The sequence below is a fragment of the Dipodomys merriami genome, unplaced genomic scaffold (genome assembly GCF_024711535.1).
Source record: "Dipodomys merriami isolate MVZ:Mamm:240054 unplaced genomic scaffold, mDipMer1.0.p SCAF_12, whole genome shotgun sequence".
NCBI classification, from domain to species: domain Eukaryota; kingdom Metazoa; phylum Chordata; class Mammalia; order Rodentia; family Heteromyidae; genus Dipodomys; species Dipodomys merriami.
In genome coordinates, this window is record NW_027202493.1 from 22,639,349 (window position 1) to 22,659,202 (window position 19,854).

The window sequence follows — 19,854 nt, forward strand, 5'->3', positions numbered from 1 at the left end:
AAAGGATGACAATAGATATACAGCAACCCAAATAAACTAGTTGCTAGAAAAAGTCACAAAATGTGGAAAAATGACTAGGATCCCCTCCAAAGATGCAACAGTTCTCACCATATCCACCAAATACTTCCTCAAAAGAGGTGAGGAAAAAAACTCGATAGCATTGTAAGGACAGAAAATTTACCCACAAATACAGTATCAAGTCCTTAAAAAAGTATGCTCTAGCCAGGTGCTGATGGCTTACATCTGTAATCCTACCTACTCCGGAGGCTGACCTCTGAGGATCACAGTTCAAAGCCAGCCCCAGCCCAGGCAGGAAAGTCCATGAGACTCTTTATCTTCAATTAACCACAAGAAAACGGGAAGTGGTGCTATGGCTCACATGGTAGAGCGCTCACCTTGAGCTGAAAAGCTCAGAGACAGCGCCAAGAGTTCAAGCCCAAGACTAACAAACAAAAAAAAAGATATGTTTGGTAATTTATAGATCAGTACCCACCAGGAAAGTTCAGTAATGATGCAGAAAATAGGGAACAATACTAAAGCAATTTGCAAACTGGATCTAATTGACATACATGAAGGAGCTTTCTGTGATTACCAACAACTAAAATTGACTCCATGCAAGCTATGTGAATTTTACCAAATTTAAAAGTACCTGTTTGCGGCTATGCCAACACATTCTCTGACCACAGGACAGATTTTAAAAATAACTATAAAGAAACCCATCATTTAGAAATTAAAACCATTTCTAAATAACCAATATCTCGTGAAAATATTTAGACCTGAATAAAACTGAAAATAACTACATGCTAAGTTCTGTGAAATGCAGCCAAAGTGATCTTTTGGGTTTTGTTTTGTAGTGACAGTATTGGAATTTTGAATTTAGGGCTTTGTGCTTGCTGGGTAATCCTCTACCACTTCAGCCGCACCTCCAGCCCTTTCATTTTGCTTTTCTGATAGGATCTTGTATTTGCCTGGGCCAGGCTTATAGCACAATCCTCTTTGGTCTTCCAAGTTGTTGGGATTATAGGTGTGAGATATTAACTTTTTGAGATTGAACTGGAATCTTAATTTTCCTATCTCTACCATCAAGTATGTGGTATTATGGATGTGAGCCACCATGCTCAACCCTTCAGTAAGTTCTTCAGAGGGAAATTTGTAGTTTTAAAAGCTTATATTACAAACCAGGCCAGTGGCTCATGCTTGTAATCCTAGGTACTCCAGAGGTTCAAGATTTCTATTTTATCCTTAATCTACCATATCTTCCTATTATTTAAAATTCTATTTCTGGTTTTTATTTGTACTTCTAAGGAAATTTCTAACACAAGGCTTGGCATATAAAGCAAGCATCCAACAATGGTTCCCATCAATACCATGTTTGGTCTTGAACAAGCAAGCATCACCATACCCTCCTACATGATGCTGAGGAATTTCCTTCTTGCCTAGATCCGCTCAATTTTAATTCTGTACAGAGAAAAGGAGAGACAATCCTTCCCATCATTTCTGTTCACCTGCTTATTGCTGTCTTCATGAAGGTCAAACAAAGCTCCTATGTGCTAGGAGCAATGTAAGAACTAAGTTAAATATTATAGAACAGTCAACACATAAATTTAATTCAACTTGTTACAAAAACAAGAAATTGTATATCCTCAACTTTATATAAAAGTTATAAATATGACATCAGGTGCTGGTGGCTTATGCCTATCATCCTAGCTACGGAGGAGTTTAAGATCTGAGGAATGCAGTTCAAAGCCACCCCAGGCAGGAAAGTTGGTGAGGTTCTTTCTCTCCAGTTAACTAGCAAAAAGCCAGAAGTGGCTCAAGGGGTAAAGTGTTGGCCTTGAGTAAAAAAAGCTCAAGGACAGTACCCAGGCCCTGAGTTCAAGCCTCAGGGTACCAACAACACACACACACAAAGTCACAAACATTTAAAATATAGCATTGGCTATATACATACAACTCAGCAATAAGCATGCTATTACTGCATGATACCTACATGATATTATTACTCCTGTGGGCTCTCCCAATGTTTTCACACCAGCGATACTTGCAAATGTCGTAGACTAGTAATTCTTCTGGGAAAAAGTAGTTCCAACGCCGAATTCCTAAAATGCAAATAATGTTTCTAAAGGGACTATTACTCTATCCAGTAGAATAAAGAATAAAGAATAGATTAGCTTTACCTCCTTCCACGTCATTTCTATTCACCAAAGAAAGAACAAACCGATCAACTTCAGGGTAGGGTGAGTACTGAAAACCTTGAAGTGTTCCTCCTACAACAGAAAAAATTGTTTATGAAGACAAGTAAAAGATAAGTTTTCATTAAATTGTTACTTAGGACAGTTAGGAGTTTTTTAATCCACCCAGCTTTTTTCTTTTTATCTTTTTATTTTTTTTGCAATTTGCCTTTTAGTCACTTCTAGGTTCTTGCTCCTTATAAGCAAGCAGGTAAAATTCAATCCTTCAGTCAGATGTTCAGTTAGTTTTATAAAAAGCCTTTGAGATAACTGCAACTGTTTCTTTCTCCTGACAGAGAAAAACAGTCCTCTCACAAGCAGGAGCCACCTGCTTCTATCACTAAGCCCAGGTCTCCTCTCAAGCTTCTCTGGCTTTCAAACCTCAGACTTGGTATTCTCTTGTGAAAACAAATTCACTTCCCAGAACATCAACAGCAGATAGGTCACTCTAAGTCATGAGGAGTCAAGATAAAAACAAACGACCTCTCTGCTATCACATCTGAGACAACAGACAAAATAGAACATTTTCCAAACCACAAAAAAATAGCCAGACACACTTCCATATCCTGGCTAACACTACTGCTTTACTAGTGATAGTGTTAGTCACCCTCTAGTCTATTTTCCTTCCAAATAAGATTCACTAAGATCACCAATTGGAGAATTTTCCCTGGCAACACTTCCTGTATATTCCTGTTAATTAATTTAGGTTCAAAGCCTCTAAATCCTTTCTAATACTCCCTTAATAAGATGTCCATGGTTCTGCATCACACCAAAAATAATCCAGTTTACTCACTACTGCTGTGTTCCTGTGGTCAGTAGCTAGAAAATGTTGACATTTCCATTTTATTCTGTAAGAACCTGCTGTCATAATTTACAGTGATCTGTTTATAATCTCATTTAACTTTTTTTTTTGAGGGGGGTCATCGGTCGTGGTGCTTGAACTCTGGGCTTGGGCACTGTCCCTCAGCTCTTCAGCTCAAGGCGAGCGCTCTACCACTTGAGCCACATTGCCACTTCCTGTTTTCCAGTGGTCTATTGGAGATAAGAGTCTCACGTGGACTTTCCTGCCCAGGTTGGCTTTGAACTGTGATCCTCAGATATCAGCCTCCTGAGTAGCTAGGATTACAGGGGTAAGCCACCGGCGCCCAGCTCTCATTTAACAGTTTTAGACAGAAAATTTTGCTTTTCTTAAAGAGACACACACACATACAGACATATACATACTGGTATAATTTTGAGGATGTGGAAATCTTAATATTCCAAAGCACTATCTAGAAATAATCTTAAGCAACCAGAAAAAAATAAATTATGTAAGAATGTCAACCAAAATGGAGAAGAATAGTGAGTGAATATTATCATATAGTCAAATGCACATATAAGAAAATGGAACCAAGTAACTTGAGCAGATGTGTAGAGTTGGGAGATGGGGTAATGGAAGGGAGGACATAAACTGACATATTGAATTGAAACCCTTTGTATGACCACTTAAAGATAATATTAAGTTTGTCATCCCTGTATGTATTGTTGGCCATGCAACAGATCATCTACCCTGGTCTCACACAGGCTGGACAAATACTCTACCTTTGAGCTATATCCCCAGACCTATACATATAATTTTAAATCCTAGTTTTGTCTTAATACCATAGGGATGGCTTCCCTATGGTATTAGGCTTTATTAGGTTCCAGAATATTTTCACAATGTGCAACTAATTCTTTTTTATTGTATATATAGGTTTGCTTTCCATTTTTCAGTGTTATAATGATATACCAAAATATATGAGTAAAAATGTTTACTGGAGAATTATGTAAGGAATCTTAGGGAAAAAAAACTACATGTTTTTAAGAATAGTAATGAGTAAATTACAATAAAGCGTTTCATGATCTGCAACCATTAAAAGAATGAGTTAAAATACACTGGAATCCAGGAAAAGGTCAGTGGACTAAAAAGGGAAACTATTGGGGTAGTTACCTGTTCTGACTAGAAAGAAAGGTAAAAGACAATATGCCATTTTAGATACGTGTTTATATAAACAATATGAATTACTTTTATATTTTTGTTATTATAAAGGTGATATACTGAGGAATTAGTTACGTAAGTCAGATAATGAGTACATTTCTTTTCAGAAGTATACTCCCTCACTTCTAGTTTTTCCCTCCCATTCCCACCTACAATTTGTATAGTACATTTTCAACATAGTGTCTAGCGAGCATCACAGCTGTGTTTCCTTTATATGTTTTAAATATCATAAAATGAAAATTAGTGAATAATATTTTAACAAGCACCTTTTTTCTTACAGTTTCCATTTGGGGTAGAAACCTAGATGTAGTTTTAAATGATCACCATATATGGATATTTAAAGTTTAGAATTTAAATGCAAAACATTTTATAACCTTAAAGTTTGATACGAAATTGTTTTCTTAAAATTACCTGAATTTTTGGTACTGTTAAGATACCCACTTCTCTTTCCTTTATTCTGGAATGTATCACATGTAAGAATTCTTAAAGTATCTGAGAATCTAAAGGAAGTATGTAAAAGACACAAAGTAACATTAGAATTTAAATGGGGACAACAGAGAAGAAACTGAATTCCAAGTAGTTCCTTTTTTTTTTTTTTGGTTGGTCATGGGGTTTGAACTCTAGGCTTGGGCACTGTCCCTGCGCTCTTCAGCTCAAGGCGAGCGCTCTACCGCTTGAGCCACAGCGCCACTTCCGGTTTTCAAGTGGTTTATTGGAGATAAGAGTCTCAGACTTTTTTCTGCCTGGGCTGGCTTTGAACCGTGATCCTCAGATCTCAGCCTCCTGACTAGCTAGGATTATAGCCACTGGTGCCCAGCAAGTTCCATTTTTATACTTAGTCAACAAGAGGATTTACCCTGCTGTATTTAAAAAACAGAAAAAGTATGACTTTTTAAATAGAGAAAATAAATTGTTTTTTCAAATAAGATTGGTGATTGTTTCAACTACTTTCCTCACATACAGAAGGAATCGAAGGACTGATGGCTGAAACAGGAAGTCTAATTCTAGTCCTCAAAAGCACAGAGCCTTTGAAATGTCCACTGTAATAACAAGTATGAGTAACAGGGAGATGCGAAGATAAAAGAATCAGGGAAAAGGGATTACAATTAACTCAAAGAGAAGTTACCTTGACTTCTAGGTAACATCTGACATTGACTTGGATACATGAAACACAAGTGAAGACATTTTTACTCAGTAGAAGACTCCTCCACTGCTGAAAAATTAATACTGAAACTTCACCAGGAGTCACAGACCCCTCATGCTACTACATACACTACTGCCAGAGTTGCAGGTGCTACACCACCACCATCTAACATTTCTGGGCAGACACCATGTTCTGGCCACTGGTGGACATGCTTGATGTGAACATTTTAACTTAATACTCTCAACAATTCTGTAGGATAAGTGTCATTACTATTTTCCCTTTAGAAGAAAGGACACTAAATGGGTGTGGTGATGCACACCTATAATTCCAGCATACAGGAGGATTCCAAGTTCAAGTAAAGCCTGACCTAAACTGTAAGACCCATCTCAAAAAACAAACAAAACAACTAAAAAAGATGAAATCAAAACTTGACCCTTACTCTGAGTTATGTTATTAAGGGAACACAATCTATAGAGAGATATGAAAAATGTCTACTCACAACATTCCCCACATCAATGTATTCTTAAATGTATCCTTAAAATTAACTTTGATGGAATGCTTTTCCTTGAATATTTGAGGAAGACAAATGAAAAAAAAATATAGCAAGTTAAGTCTTTAACTTGCTTAGTCTACTGCCCCTTACATTTTGAGCTGACAAAATTCAAATCCCAGAAAAAAGGAATGAAGACTTTTCATGCTTTTTAAATCTCACCAAAACATAGGAACCTAGATGTGCAACAATAGATCTGACAGTAAATTATGTCTCTATAATATGAAAGTATTAGGCATTGAACATTTTATTTACAATTATATGCTGGAAAATTACTAACTTGGCAGATATTCATGATATAAGAAGAAAAAGGTAACAACCATATGAGCTATACCATGGGAAAAAATGTTTTGATTTGGGGGTCAGTGCTAGGGATTAAATTCAGTATTATTTTCTTCTTTATAGAAGTGCTAATGATTTTAGAAACACTAGAAAGTATATAAGTTCAGTTAATGGAAAGGATTTTAAGAACTTTGAGGTAGAATGGGTTTATACATTTCATACAACAATGTACAATACCATTTACTCTAACAAATATTCCTGAATGTGTGATGATTTAATTCTGGTATACATACCTGACATTGCTGACCAAGGAAGAGAGGAAATACTGGTTTTCTGTAGAAACATTTTTTGGCTGTTTAGGAAAAAATCTGTTGTCTTCAGCAACCTCCAAAGCCACGCACTTTCCTATTTTTGATGATTTATACAGTCGAAAGTTTCTGTTTCTTGTATATACTCCTACATCAAAAGTTAGGTTAAAAATGAATGCTTGGGGCTGGGACTGTGGCTTAGTGGTAGAGTGCTAGCATGCATGAAGCCGTAGGTTCAATTCCTCAGTACCACATAAACAGAAAAAGCCAGAAGTAGTGCTGTGGCTCAAGTGGTAGTGTTAGCCTTGAGCAAAAGAAGCTCAGGGACAGTGTCCAGGCCTTGAGTTCAAGCCCAGGACTGACAAAAAATAAAAAAAGAATGTTTGTTTTCTGTGACTGCTTTTATAGTCAGCAAATGTTAAATTACATTGATAGAATTTCCATGAGAAACAATTTTTAAAAAATTGAAGTTAGGGCTGGGAAGGTGGCTCAGTGGTAGAGCGCTTGCCTTGCATGCTTGAGGCTGTGGGCTCAATTCCTCAGTACCACATAAGCAAAAAAGAAAAAAACTGGAAGTGGCACTGTGGCTCAAGTGATAGAGCGCTAGCCTTGAGCTGAAGAGCTGAGGGACAGTGCCCAGGCCCAGAGTTCAGGCCCAATGACTGGACCAAAAAAAAAAAAAAAAAAAAAAATCGAAGTTAACATGGAAGAATGCCATATCTAGAAATAGCAAATTAGATGATTTTAGGAAAACTCTAATTGAAAACAAATAGGAAAGCCAGACCAGCTTGTGACAACACCTAAGGCTTAGCTGACAAAACCAGGTAGCTTCTGGCTGTGAGAACTGCTTTGCTCTGTCAGGGTAAAGAAACAGACTTGTGGTACTTTGGAAAGGAGGTCACTGCTGGGTAGGGCAAGGCGAAGACTCTTGTCTAAGGAAGAATAGAAACAGTGACAATTTTGTAGTAATTCATCAAAATTTACACCTTTTCTATACTGTTATACTTCAATAATTGTTTTTTTAAGGAATTGGAGGTGTGGCTTAAGTCACAGAGCCCTAGACAGTGTGAGCAAAAACAAGCAACGGAGACCAAGTATGAGTTCCAGTCTTGAACAAAAATAAAAATTTTTTTATATGTACTACTGAATCTCTAAATTTTTCAAAGACCTTTAAGAAACAATTTACTAACACCAGGCACCCGTGGCTCACGCCTGTAATCCTAGCTACTCAGGAGGCTGAGATCTGAGGATTGCAGTTCGAAGCTAGTCTAGGCAGGAATGTCTGTGACAGTTAATCACCAGAAAACCAGAATGACACTGTGGCTCCAGTAGTAGAGGGCTCGCCTTGAGCTGAACAGTGCCCAGGCCCAGAGTTCAAGCCCCAGACTGACAAAAAAAAAAAAAAAAAAGAGAAAAAGAAACATTAGCCTGGAGCCACTGGTTTACACCAATGGGAGGATCAAGGTTTGAAGCCAATTGGAAAGAAATGTTAAGACTCTTGTATCCATAGCTGGCTATAGTGGTATACACCTGTCTTCCTAAGTGAGGTGGGAGGCTAAAATTGGGAGGATCTTGGTGCTAGGCCAGCTAAAGCAGAAAACTATGAGAAACTCCATCTCCACAAAAAAGCTGGACTGGTGGTGAACACCTGTGGCCCCAGTGGCAATGAGAAGCACACACAGTAGAAGTATACTTCTAGTACTACTGAAAAAGAAGAAGACAGATTCTCCCATCCTCTTATGGTACATTGGTAAATCTGAGTATCGTGGTAACTATGAGGAAAATTTCCTTATTGTCCAGGGATCTCACTTTTAAGGCTAGAACTATCATGAAATAGTATTCTGCTTGAGGTTTTCATACTGGGATGGAGTACATTTATTGCCTAATGCTGCTGTTTGTGAGTCAACTTCCTGTTACACATTTTCCTGAACTAACTGTGGGCTCATCTGACCTGCAGCCAGTATTCTGCTAATCAGGCAAACCTGCCATTTAGAAGGGTACTCCTCTGCTCCTAACTCATACACTGTTCATACCCAAACCAGCACACTGCTCTTACCCAGCGATACTACTTCATTCTGGCTCTTGGTTGTTCAGAGATAAGAACCCAGCACAGCTAGGTGGAAAGAAGTCCCCAGCAAGAAAGCTGACACAATGACCCCTCTACTACTAACCAGCTGACCACTCACACAATTTTTCAGTCAACAGAGTGTCCACCCTTACTTTTCCATAAAAGTACCATTTTTATACTGTTTGAACTGATATAATTAATTAAAGGGTGCTGGTTCAATTGTCCCCTGCCAAAACTTGGCAGGTAAATCCTCTGGATGTTTAGGGCACAGCCAGCCATAAGCACTCCTTTTTGCAGCTTAAGCCAGCCTGGGACTTCCATTCTATAGACACCTAAAATCTGAAATAGAAACCTAGCACCTGAGTATACTGACTATATCCTGTTACTGTAGCAAGTACCTAAGCACAGCAACAAGTAGGCACTGACTTGGCCCATCCACTGGCCCGGTTCCAGTGAATATGCCTGTAATCCTGGCTACTTAGGAAGCTATGGTTGAAGCTCAAAACCAGCTTGGGAAGATAAATGTGAAAAACCTTTATCTCCAATTAACCAGCAAAAAGCTAGAAGTAGAGGTGTGGCTCAAGTATCAGAGAGCTAGCTTTTCTTTTCTTTTTTGTGTGTCGATCATAGGCCTTGAATTCTGGGCCTGGGCGCTGTCCCTCAGCGATTCAGCTCAAGGCTAGTGCTCTACCACTTGAGCCACAGCGCCACTTCCAGTTTTCTGGTGGTTTATTGGAGATAAAAGTCTCACAGTTTCCTGCCTGGGCTGGCTTTGAACTGCGATCCTCAGATCTTAGCCTCCTGAGTAGCTAGGATTACAGGCATGAGCCACCAGCGCCCGGCTAAGTACCAGCTTTGAGCAGTATTAATCAAGTGAGAACTTGGGGCCCTGAGTTCAAGCCCCGGTACCGCCCCCCCCCCCCCACCATATGCCAGTTTAAGAGACAACACTCAATGTTATTTACCTAGATCCACAAAAAGATGCTTTTCTCCCATGTTATTCTTCACAATTAAAAATGAAAGATCAGGATCACTTGGCTTAGCTGGCCCCAACTTCTCCAGTTTCTCTGAATTCAATGTCCAGCTCTCTCCTTTATCCTTATCTGTGGACATTTTGTTAAGGGAAATTCCTTGTTTTAATGGTGCTTCAGAAAATTGGGGAAATTCATGGTCCAATGTCTCTGAAATCCTATCATCATCATCTTTGGCAATTAAGTGAAGAGCGGGCTGCAAAATTTTTCTGACAAAATTACCTAAGGCAAAAAATAGGCAACATGATTACAATCTAATTCTTTTCAGTGAACTGTAACTTCAAATCTAGGCAAAATCTACTCTCAACAATTTTACCCAGTAAGGCTTGCTATTTTTTGATTATTGGTTTTAAAACTGAGCTGTTGCTATAGCAAACTACGGCATGTCTCTTCTGCTACTTCATTTCTTTCTTTTGGGCAATCTTTTACTTTCGATTCCCACTGGCCTGCAAGCCAGTAAATAAATCATTCTTGTGTTAGTCACTAGTATGGGCCTGAGCCGAACACGCTGTCACTAAAAGCACCACTTTTACTAATACAAATTAGAATAGTGATTAAGCAATGACAGTGTGCATCGGGTAACTTGCTGCTGGGATAATGACAGAATATTGAGAGCCTCTGGCATACCATTCTGAAGTCAGGTTGTGGGCAAGTTCTCACCAGCTCATTCTCAATTACCTCCTACCACCTAAGACTTCCTGACTTCTGCAGCTCCACGGTCACTGCCAATCCTACTCTCTCACACTGGTCACAGATTGACCTCAAATCCAAACTAAAGCAATTAGATACATCTGGTACTTACATTTACCCTATGCATTCTGAATAGTAGTTCTATCTGTACCAGGAAAAGTTCATCAAACAATCTGGAACTTCTTTCAACTCACATTACCATTTATATCACCAAGTTATAAAACCAAGTCATAATTTGACTGTTTATGATACTGTATAAATGAGATAATATAAGAAAAACTGAATCTCTCCAATTTAATAGACTAGGTTTACTTATCACTTTATTTACCAGCTATTAGACTAGTTTGGCCTTGAACTCATAATCTTCCTGCCTCCTAAGTGCTAGTGTTATAGATGTGTACCACCATGATCAGCTACAATTGCTTAAAAAGCATTAAACATGTGTCAGAGGCAAAAGTAGGAAGATTATGAGTTTGAGGCTAACTTGGACTACATAGCACTTGTCGCAGAAAAGTGACATACATACATATATGCATACATACACACATACATACATATACATACTGAACATCAAAATGAAAGCAAGACCTTTAATCCTTTTAATGATATACAGACATGATTATTTCTACAGAGAGGGAGAGAAGGTAAGACAAGACATCAAGTGGCAAGACATCAAAACATATTAAAGGATAAGAAAACTTTATGTGCATTAACTGATATAATTAATGGAAACTTAAAATCCCATCTACTTGACCCTAGGCAATAAAAGAAGCAAGCTCTGATGTGGTGCTGAAGTGGCAGGCCTGAACCTTGGTGGAGAGCTAACATGAGCAGGTCATCAGGCCAGTCAGCCAGCATATGTACTAACACACTGGCTCCCGGCAAACTTCTCCAGAGTCTCCTTCCCTTCTCTAACCTCCGTCACCTCCTCTCACTAGACAGGGACTCTCAATGGCTAATTCAAAAGAACTAATCAATCCTAGAAATTTCAAATAATTTGGCAGAAGTATCTTACAGATCAAATTCTATGATCTCTTACTTTTAACCTAATTCCCATTTCTGAAAAGCTGACAATAGAAATTGAAATGTCATCAATAGATACACCAAGAGAGGGGGACTAAAGGGAAAATTTGAATTACTTTGTGTCTGATTCTGGCCATTTATAATTTTAGAGGAAAAGCCTTAGATGACATCCCATTTATGAGGGCTATGTGTCTAAGTTAGCTCTTCTGGACTATCCCACTGCTCCACAAATTCGCATAAATTCATGTTTCCATGCTTCTGTTTAAGCTGTTCTCTCTGAATCTACAGGCCATTTTTGTCTACACGATGAAAATATATCCAAAGCTTAGACTGAAAGTCATCTGCTTTCAGGAGATATATATGCAGAAACAGCTAGTTACAGTTACTCTTCAAGTACCTATTCTCTCCATCTGTAGCCACAGATTCTAGCCTTGTGACCAATAGTCATACATCATGGAGGAGTAAGTAAAAATCAAAAACTGATCTTGATTAGCACTCTGCTTTCATTTTCTACTTAACATGCATCCATTTAGCAAATAATGTATTAAATGCCTACTTATATTTATTAATGCTTAATACCATTTGCTTGTTATACTAATTTTTAATATGGTATTATTAATATGTATTAAGCTCTGGAATTAAAATCGTGAATAAGACACTGTCCCTGGGCTGGGAAGGTGGCTCAGTGGTAGAGCGCTTGCCTTGCATGCATGAGGCCCTGGGTTCGATTCCTCAGCACCACATAAGCAAAAAAAAAAAAAAAGAAAAAAGCCGGAAGTGGTGCTGTGGCTCAAGTGTTAGAGTGCTAGCCTTGAGCTGAAGAGCTGAGAGACAGCGCCCAGGCCCAGAGTTCAGGCCCCACGACCGGACCCCCCCCCCCAAAAAAAAGAAACTGTCCCTGCTATAATGAAACATTAAAAGAAGACAAAACAGGAAACTACCTCAGGAAGTGGCAAGTTCTTTGACACAGTGAGCACTGGATATTATCTCCCACGCAGAAGAACATGAACCTAAATCATCAGGCCTAGTTGTGACTCTGCATCTTAATAAAAGATCAGGTGAACTGGAAGGATGTCTGTTTGGACAGCAGCAACTCAAAGCGCAAAGGCTCAGGAACTATGGAGAATGTGCCCATGGTGGGAATTAAGGGAAAAGGACAGAATGAAGATAGACTAGTGGGCCTATAAGACTAATTATCCTACAATTACTAGTAACTTAAGGCATGAGAGGAAAAGACAGAGATGGAATGTCCAGCTAAGCAAATCAAAATCAATGGAATAGGAGTTTCATGTACACATCATCCTAGGGACCAGGCATTACCATCATTCAGCACTTTAGGTTCCTGACTTTCCTGCCAGTCCTTGGGTGACTATGCCATGCCTTTTGCCCTAAACAGTTGTGAAACAAAGATACTTGTGACTCAGATAACAGGTTGCCTGTTACCTGAACTTCAATTAACTATACTTTAGACCTAAGGACACTTGTCCTATGTCTGGTTTGATAAACACTATCTACTGAAATCTTGCTTTGGTGTTCATATTTTGTCTATTTGTTTCTCCTCTGGGCTGGCTTCATTTGATGCTGGGACTAATGTCTCTATATGCCTAAGTCCTGAGACAAATACTCTAGTAATACTAATACTAGTAGGCTTACACATATTTACACATATGTTCTTCACCTAAGATTCTGTCTAGAACGTGTGTGTGTGTGTGTGTGTGTGTGCGCGCGCGCGCGCGCCAGTCCTGTGACTTGATTTAGGGCTTGAGCGCTGCTTGAGCGATGTCCTTAAGCTTTTGTGCTCAAAGCTAATGTTCTACCACTTTGAGCCACAACGTTATTTCCAGCTTTTTGGTAGTTAATTGGAAAAAAACAGTCTCACAGACTTTCATGCCCCAGCTAGCTCTGAACTATAATCCTCAGATCTCAATTTCCAGAGTAGAGAGGCTTACAGGTGTAAACCACTGACACCTGGAAATAAGCTTTTTTTAAAAAATATGACCTGGGAGCCAAAGCCCCAAAGCTACAACTAATTCAAAGCCTTAGCAAGGTCAGAAATCCAGATATGAGGCATCACCGATTAAGACTTGAAATGAAAAGGCTTAAGAAGTGATCCAGAAAACATAAATGAATCCTGTTACAACAGAAACCAGTACAAGGACACACATAGCTACCTCAATAACTATGATAAGAGACACTAATGAGCAGATTAACCTAGCATAAAGATAAGCGGAAAGGTAAAGGTAAATCCTGAATACATGAAAAATTACGTTTCATTTTGTTAGGATAGATTAGCAACCATAAAATCTGGTGAGTATTAACAAAATGTAAAGAGGATAGGTAGATGTGTGTATAGTTTTTTTTAACTCCATGATTTTTTAACTCCATGTACAGGCAGTCAACTTACCAACATGAATGTTATCTTTAAAGGCCACATCATGGAGCTGAAATATCAAATGGCGGCTAAATTTTTCCTCAGTGCTAGAATCCAGATTGAAAACGTCTTCAGCTGAACAGTGAACACTATACAACTCCTGAAGTGCTTTACAAACATGCTGTCCACACAAAGAAAATGGAAAAATTTATGACTTGAGTTTTTAATTTTTTTCTTTGAGAAAAATTCAAATATCTTGAGGCAAGTAAATTTAACAAAAAAAACCCTAAAACTAAAAACTATATTCACAATATAACAATTTTACCAACTTACTCATACATCAAAATGGGTTTCATTTTAAAATTATTACGTTTGTATTTTAAATTTCATAAGATTAACTTTTCAGGATTAAAGAAGCCTTCTAGAAGACAATTCATAAATTAGCCCCCTTTAAAATCATAATGAAACATTTCTTCTTAAGCACCCCTCTACATATTTTCTATGAATTGAAGTCACTAATATCACTGTTTTATAGCTGTAACTATTAGAAAATCTCTCATTCCTATTTGGCCCATATCCACCTCCAAGATGCCAGCTTGTGAGCAAGATGATATTGATACTGGCAGCAGACAGGAAGTGCATGGGTAGATGCCCAAGATTCGGAGCCACACAGAGGCAGGCTTGAGTGGCTTTGCCATTTACCAGCTCTCTAATTCAAGTTAAATCTACAGCATCCATTCCTCAACTGGTAAGTGGAGGAAAAAACAGTACCACCTAAGATTTAGAGAAAATGAGACTGAAGACTTATCACAGTGCCTGGTACATGCAACTACTTCAAAGTACTGACAGTACCGCCTCCAGACAAGTCATCCTTCCCTCAGCAGGAGGCTTCCTATTTGCAACATGCAGCTAGTATGAACTACCACGTGCAGTTTTCTTTTTTTTTTTTTTTTTTTTTTTGTCGGTCGTGGGGCTTGAACTCTGGGCCTGAGCGCTGTCCCTCAGCTCTTCAGCTCAAGGCGAGCGCTCTACCACTTGAGCTACAGCGCCACTTCCGGTTTTCTGGTGGTTTATTGGAGATAGGAGTCTCACGGTCTCTCCTGCCCGGGCTGGCTTTGAACCGCGATCCTCAGATCTCAGCCTCCTGAGTAGCTAGGATTACAGGCGTGAGCCACCAGCGCCCGGCCCACGTGCAGTTTTCTTGAGATTAGGAAAGAGTGTTTGTTAGCCACTTGAAATACCTCATAGTTATGGAATTAATTGTATTTAGTAACATTTTTGTATTCTATTGGAATATACTCCCCCTTGTGGTTTCCGAGTTGACTGACATCTGAAATAAATTCTCATTTTCTTGGTTAAAAAAAAAAAAAATCTCCTCAGTCTCCCCATCTGTGTCAAATTCTCCCAAATGCTCTATCTCTTTGTAGTACTTAGCTATAATTTTATACTCATTTATGTCATTCTGACATGTTTTATCTATATTACAGAGGGTATCTCTTAGTATATGTCCTTTCCTTTTCCTGGAGTCTTTAAAGCAAACTGTGGCCATCTGACTAAAGGTAGCCAATGGAAAGGGAAAGGTAGGAACAAACTCCATTTCTAAGTTATAGTCTTAATGGCAAGGTGCCCTTCTCATCTCCCATTTTCCACTGACTAGAATATAGAATTTATGACAATGTAAATACCACCATTTTAGGAACAGCCAAGATAGAAACTAGCCTTGTTCCTATCACAATGGAACCACACCGGATAGTATAGAAGAAATAAGTTCCTATCTTGTTTAAACTTTAATTTTGGATCGTGTAATCTATCTATGAAGTCAGAAAATATGCCGCTTTGAGGTCACCATTTTATTTCCAGAATATATAGAAATAGGAACCCACACTTAATAGAGGCTGAACATTTTTGATAAATAAGGCTGAGTTCCAAACTTTGGAACTTCAGAGAATTTGATGACTCTTTAGAAGATAACATTAATCAGACTCTCCTAACCTCTTTCCCAAGGTAAACTTTAATAAAACTTATAATTATAAAAATCTATAGGTTAAAAATAGGTAGTTACTTGTTACCTAACAAAATTATTAGCAGCAGAATTCATCCCAATTGGTAGCAGCAGCATTATTAAAATATATTAGTTAAGTAATTAAACCAAAGCATTAACATTCTAGCCACTTGTTACTAACCAGTTATTTATTATTATTTTAAAGATAACAGCTAAACTAATTTATGCTTCCTTGTAAAGACAAAACATACTTACTAAATTATAAACAAGTAATATACAAAGTAATAAAATTAAGTTCAACCTGAGTGTTTATAAAAAAATTGTATTAAATAAAATACAAATATTCAACAAAGACAAATATCAACGAACTATCAACATGGTAACCATTGTTTTTATTGTGAAAATACTGTACAGAGGGGTTACAATTACATGGGCAAGATAATGAGTACATTTCTTATCAAGCATTGTTGCTTTCTCTTTTGTTTTCCCTTCCCACCCCTCCAGTCCTCCCCCCACCCCACTAAAGTTGTAAAGTTCGTTTTTCGACATAACAACTTGTACATCTCATTGTTGCAATGGGTCCACCTGTATCCCTATTTAAACGATTTGTTTTTTCCCTTCCCCTCCCCAAATTATACCAACATCAAATACAGTGAAAGCAGAGGTTAAATGTTTAATTTTGAAACTAGGTTTCTAGTTTTTTCCCAGCTTTTGCTGTAGACAAGATTAGTTGTTCAAGGACTATTTGGATAAGATGATATAATGAATTACAGGAAAAAAAATGTTTAAACTTCAGTGAATATTCCCACTTTTCTTATTAGTGTATGTTATAAATGGGATTTATTCTTTGGTTGATTTCATTAAAGAAATATCTAGTGTCTCAAACAATGTAATACTTTTTTGCTAATAGTACCATCATATTTACATATAATGAAAAATCTCTGACTCTTAATTCCTAGTAAGCCACAGAGGGCCACAAGAAGGCTGCTCTTCTTACTGCCAACGATGAGTCTATGAGCAAAGATCTTTGAATAAAGTATGACCATTATTCCTGCCATGCATGCTTGCCAGATTCTCATTTCAGTCTACCTGGAATTGAGAACCTGCACAAAATACATACAAAATTCCTGGCAGCTGATACTAATTTTGTTGAATACTAATTCTTGATACTAATTTGCTCAAAGTTTCACTGAACTTGATCTCAGATGCAAATTTTACAGTAAAAATTACCTGATGTTTACCACAGCTAACTATTTGGAAGTCAGAGAATTCGTATGTAATTTGCAAAACAGAAAACTTGAAAACTGTCATCTTTATCAAGGTTTTTTAACTATATATAGTAATATTTTATAAAATATTAGGTCATAAATTTAATTTTCTTTTCTCCTCATAACTTACTTACAAAAGTGATATTAAAAATAAAAGTCAGCAAGATACAAGTGGCTCACATCTGTAATCCTAACTACCTAGAAGGCTGAAATCTGAGGATTATGGTTTGAAGCCAGCCCAGGCAGGAAAAGTCCATGAGACTCCTATCTCCAATTAACCACCAAAAAACTGGCAGTAGAGCTATGGCTCAAGTGGTAGAGCACTTAGCCTGGAACAAAAAAGCTTTTGGACAGCACCCAGGCCCCAAGTTCAAACCCCAGGACTGGCATACACACACCAAAAAAAGAAAAAAAGGAAAGAAAGAAAAAAAAAAAAAGAGTAACAAGGAAAAAGAGGAGGAACACAGACCAGACCATACATGTTATGTAAAGTGAGTTCACTGAATGAATCAATGAAAAAGTGAATGAAGAAAGTGTGTCACTTACTTCTATGAGTAATGCGACCATCTTTTTCCCATCAGTGCCTGGATTGGCTGATTTGTTAAACTCCAAATCAAAATAGAGCTTGCACACAGCATTTTCAGGAATAACTTCATAACAGTGCAAAAGATTTTTCCTAAATTCAATAATTCAAGACTGTTAGAATATTTTTACATAGGTAACTGTAACCTCTTGACAATAAAATTAAATTAGGAAAAAAAAGACTTAGATTTTTACCATATACCTTTTAAATCATAGGAGGTGATCTTGTATCTAAAATACAGTGTTAGCTGTGCCTTAACTACATATAATTATGAAATGATAAAGTGAAAACCATCCCACAATAAGTTTATAGCTCACAGTGTCAACAGTTTCTATTAAAAATGATGTAACAAACATATTCTGAAATGTCAACTGAGAAATAAAGTCAATCTTACAGTGTTACTTACTGACATGATTTTGGCATTGTATAATATTTCTATTTTATGGTATTATGAAACAAATTTCGCTTGAGAATATTCTGTCGCAAATGGAGGTATTATGTGGTATCTAGGGATATCACAATTTTTCCATGGGAATTTGTAATTTTTAATTTTATTAGGAAGATGATATCTTAAAAGGTGCTCTTTTTTTAAAGTAAAAATGATGAATCATATGACTTCAATAAATTTCCAGTGCTCACTAGCAATGCTGCCATGGGAGAAATGCCTGACATGGGTTAATAAGAATAGATGCTAAGAGCAATGGTGGGAAAATGCTGCTGTAATATTAAATGTACATATGTGAAACCAGAAGTAGGTATCTTGTGGGAATGGGTGACGTTGGGATAATGGGAGGAGAGAATGAGGGAAGGGGTAACACTGACCAAGATACATTATATTCAGAAACTGACATGTTGAATTAAAAACTTTTTGTATATCTACTGACAGGTCATTAAAAATTAAAAGTAAACAAGAATAGATAGTAACTCAAAATGTAAATGGTAATTTGGGCTAAGTGGAGTTCAGATGGCATTACATAGAAAAAAATGTCTATCGTAACTTAAAGAAGGAAAAGTGGGGAGAAATTGTATCCTCATGTGACATATCATATAGGAACTCAAAAAATACAGAAGCCCATGACTCACACCTGTAATCCTAGTTACTCAGGAGGCTGAGATCTGAGGATCACAGTTCAAAGCCAGCCCAGGCAGAAAGTCCATGAGACTTATCTCTAATATACTACCCCCCAAAAAACTAGAAGTTAAGCTGTGGCCCAAATGGTAGAGCACTAAACTTGAGCAAAAAAGCTCAGGCCTTGTGTTTAAGCCTAAGATTGGCACACAAAAAAGAAAAGAAAACCCACACAGGTATATATACAATTTCTTAATAGCACCATATTCAACATGAGAGTCTGTTTCAGTAAAAACACCATCTGTCATATTACGAGTTTAACTCATGTATTACTGGTGCTCCATGTATATAAACATAAATAAATCAAGCATTGTATTAAATGCTACTTAAGCAACCTTATAATAAAAGTATTGTAAGTCAATTGAAGCTATCTATATTAACTTACTGTCCTTTTCCATACATTGCCCAGGTCTAAAGTATAAGTGAATAAATTTCTCAAGTAAAACCTATTTCTTAGCTGGGCACTGAGGTGGCTCATGCCTGTAATCCTAGCTACTCAGGGGGCTGAGATCCAAGGATCTCAGTTTGAAGCCAGCCCGAGCAGGAAAGTCCGTGAGACTCTTTTATCTCCAATAAACTACTCAAAAAAAGCAAGAAGTGTTGCTGTGGCTCAAGTGGTAGAGCACTTGCCTTGAGCAAAAGAAGCTCAAGAACAGCACCCAGGCCCAGGCTCAGGCCCAGGCCCCAGGATTGGCAAAAACCAAAACAAAACATCACTTATTTCTTTATTAGAAAATTAATAAGATAAGCATGCACTGGGAATTAATATTACAATATAATAGTACAACATTTATATAATTATAAAAAAGAAACTTCACAAAATTCTAAGTATGTATGTGTGTGCACATGCTCTAATGCCTGATAACTGAGTAACAAGAGAATGATGACAGGAAACTCCAGAACTTAATACTATTATGTTGGTATAACTAATTATGTGATCCAGAACTGTGAATGTCAACTCAACCTGAATTAATCTCACTAAAATTACTAAAACAAATATAATTTAGCTTCATGTGCTATTCTGTTACAACTACTTACCGCAATTTGTAGTAAAACCAAAGTTGAGCATAAGTTGTTACAAGGTAAATACGCTGTCCATCTCCTACTTTGCATTCCAAAGCAAATACATGAACATCCTATATAAAATTGAAAATAAT

At 37.5% G+C, this 19,854-nt stretch overlaps 2 protein-coding genes across 4 annotated transcripts in view; one reads left to right on the plus strand and one right to left on the minus strand.

Moving 5' to 3' along the window:
- Positions 1 to 13,877, plus strand: part of Cenpu (centromere protein U) — a 47,865-nt gene extending 33,988 nt beyond the window's left edge. Inside the window, exon 13 of the mRNA XM_070016408.1 lies at positions 13,736 to 13,877. Within this exon, the coding sequence (XP_069872509.1) occupies positions 13,736 to 13,756 (21 nt within the window). The 3' untranslated portion in view covers positions 13,757 to 13,877. The remainder of the gene's footprint in view (positions 1 to 13,735) is intronic.
- The window catches only part of Primpol (primase and DNA directed polymerase), a 28,656-nt gene that overhangs the window by 2,381 nt on the left and 6,421 nt on the right, over positions 1 to 19,854 (minus strand). For 2 of the 3 annotated variants that reach the window (XM_070016401.1, XM_070016402.1), the window contains 8 exons: positions 19,736 to 19,833; positions 17,532 to 17,661; positions 13,749 to 13,896; positions 9,566 to 9,853; positions 6,518 to 6,680; positions 4,660 to 4,748; positions 2,178 to 2,267; positions 1,991 to 2,099 (listed from right to left, as the gene is read on the minus strand). In XM_070016401.1, the coding sequence (XP_069872502.1) occupies positions 1,991 to 2,099; positions 2,178 to 2,267; positions 4,660 to 4,748; positions 6,518 to 6,680; positions 9,566 to 9,853; positions 13,749 to 13,896; positions 17,532 to 17,661; positions 19,736 to 19,833 (1,115 nt within the window). The remainder of the gene's footprint in view (positions 1 to 1,990; positions 2,100 to 2,177; positions 2,268 to 4,659; positions 4,749 to 6,517; positions 6,681 to 9,565; positions 9,854 to 13,748; positions 13,897 to 17,531; positions 17,662 to 19,735; positions 19,834 to 19,854) is intronic. The other variant, XM_070016403.1, reaches the window with a different exon arrangement.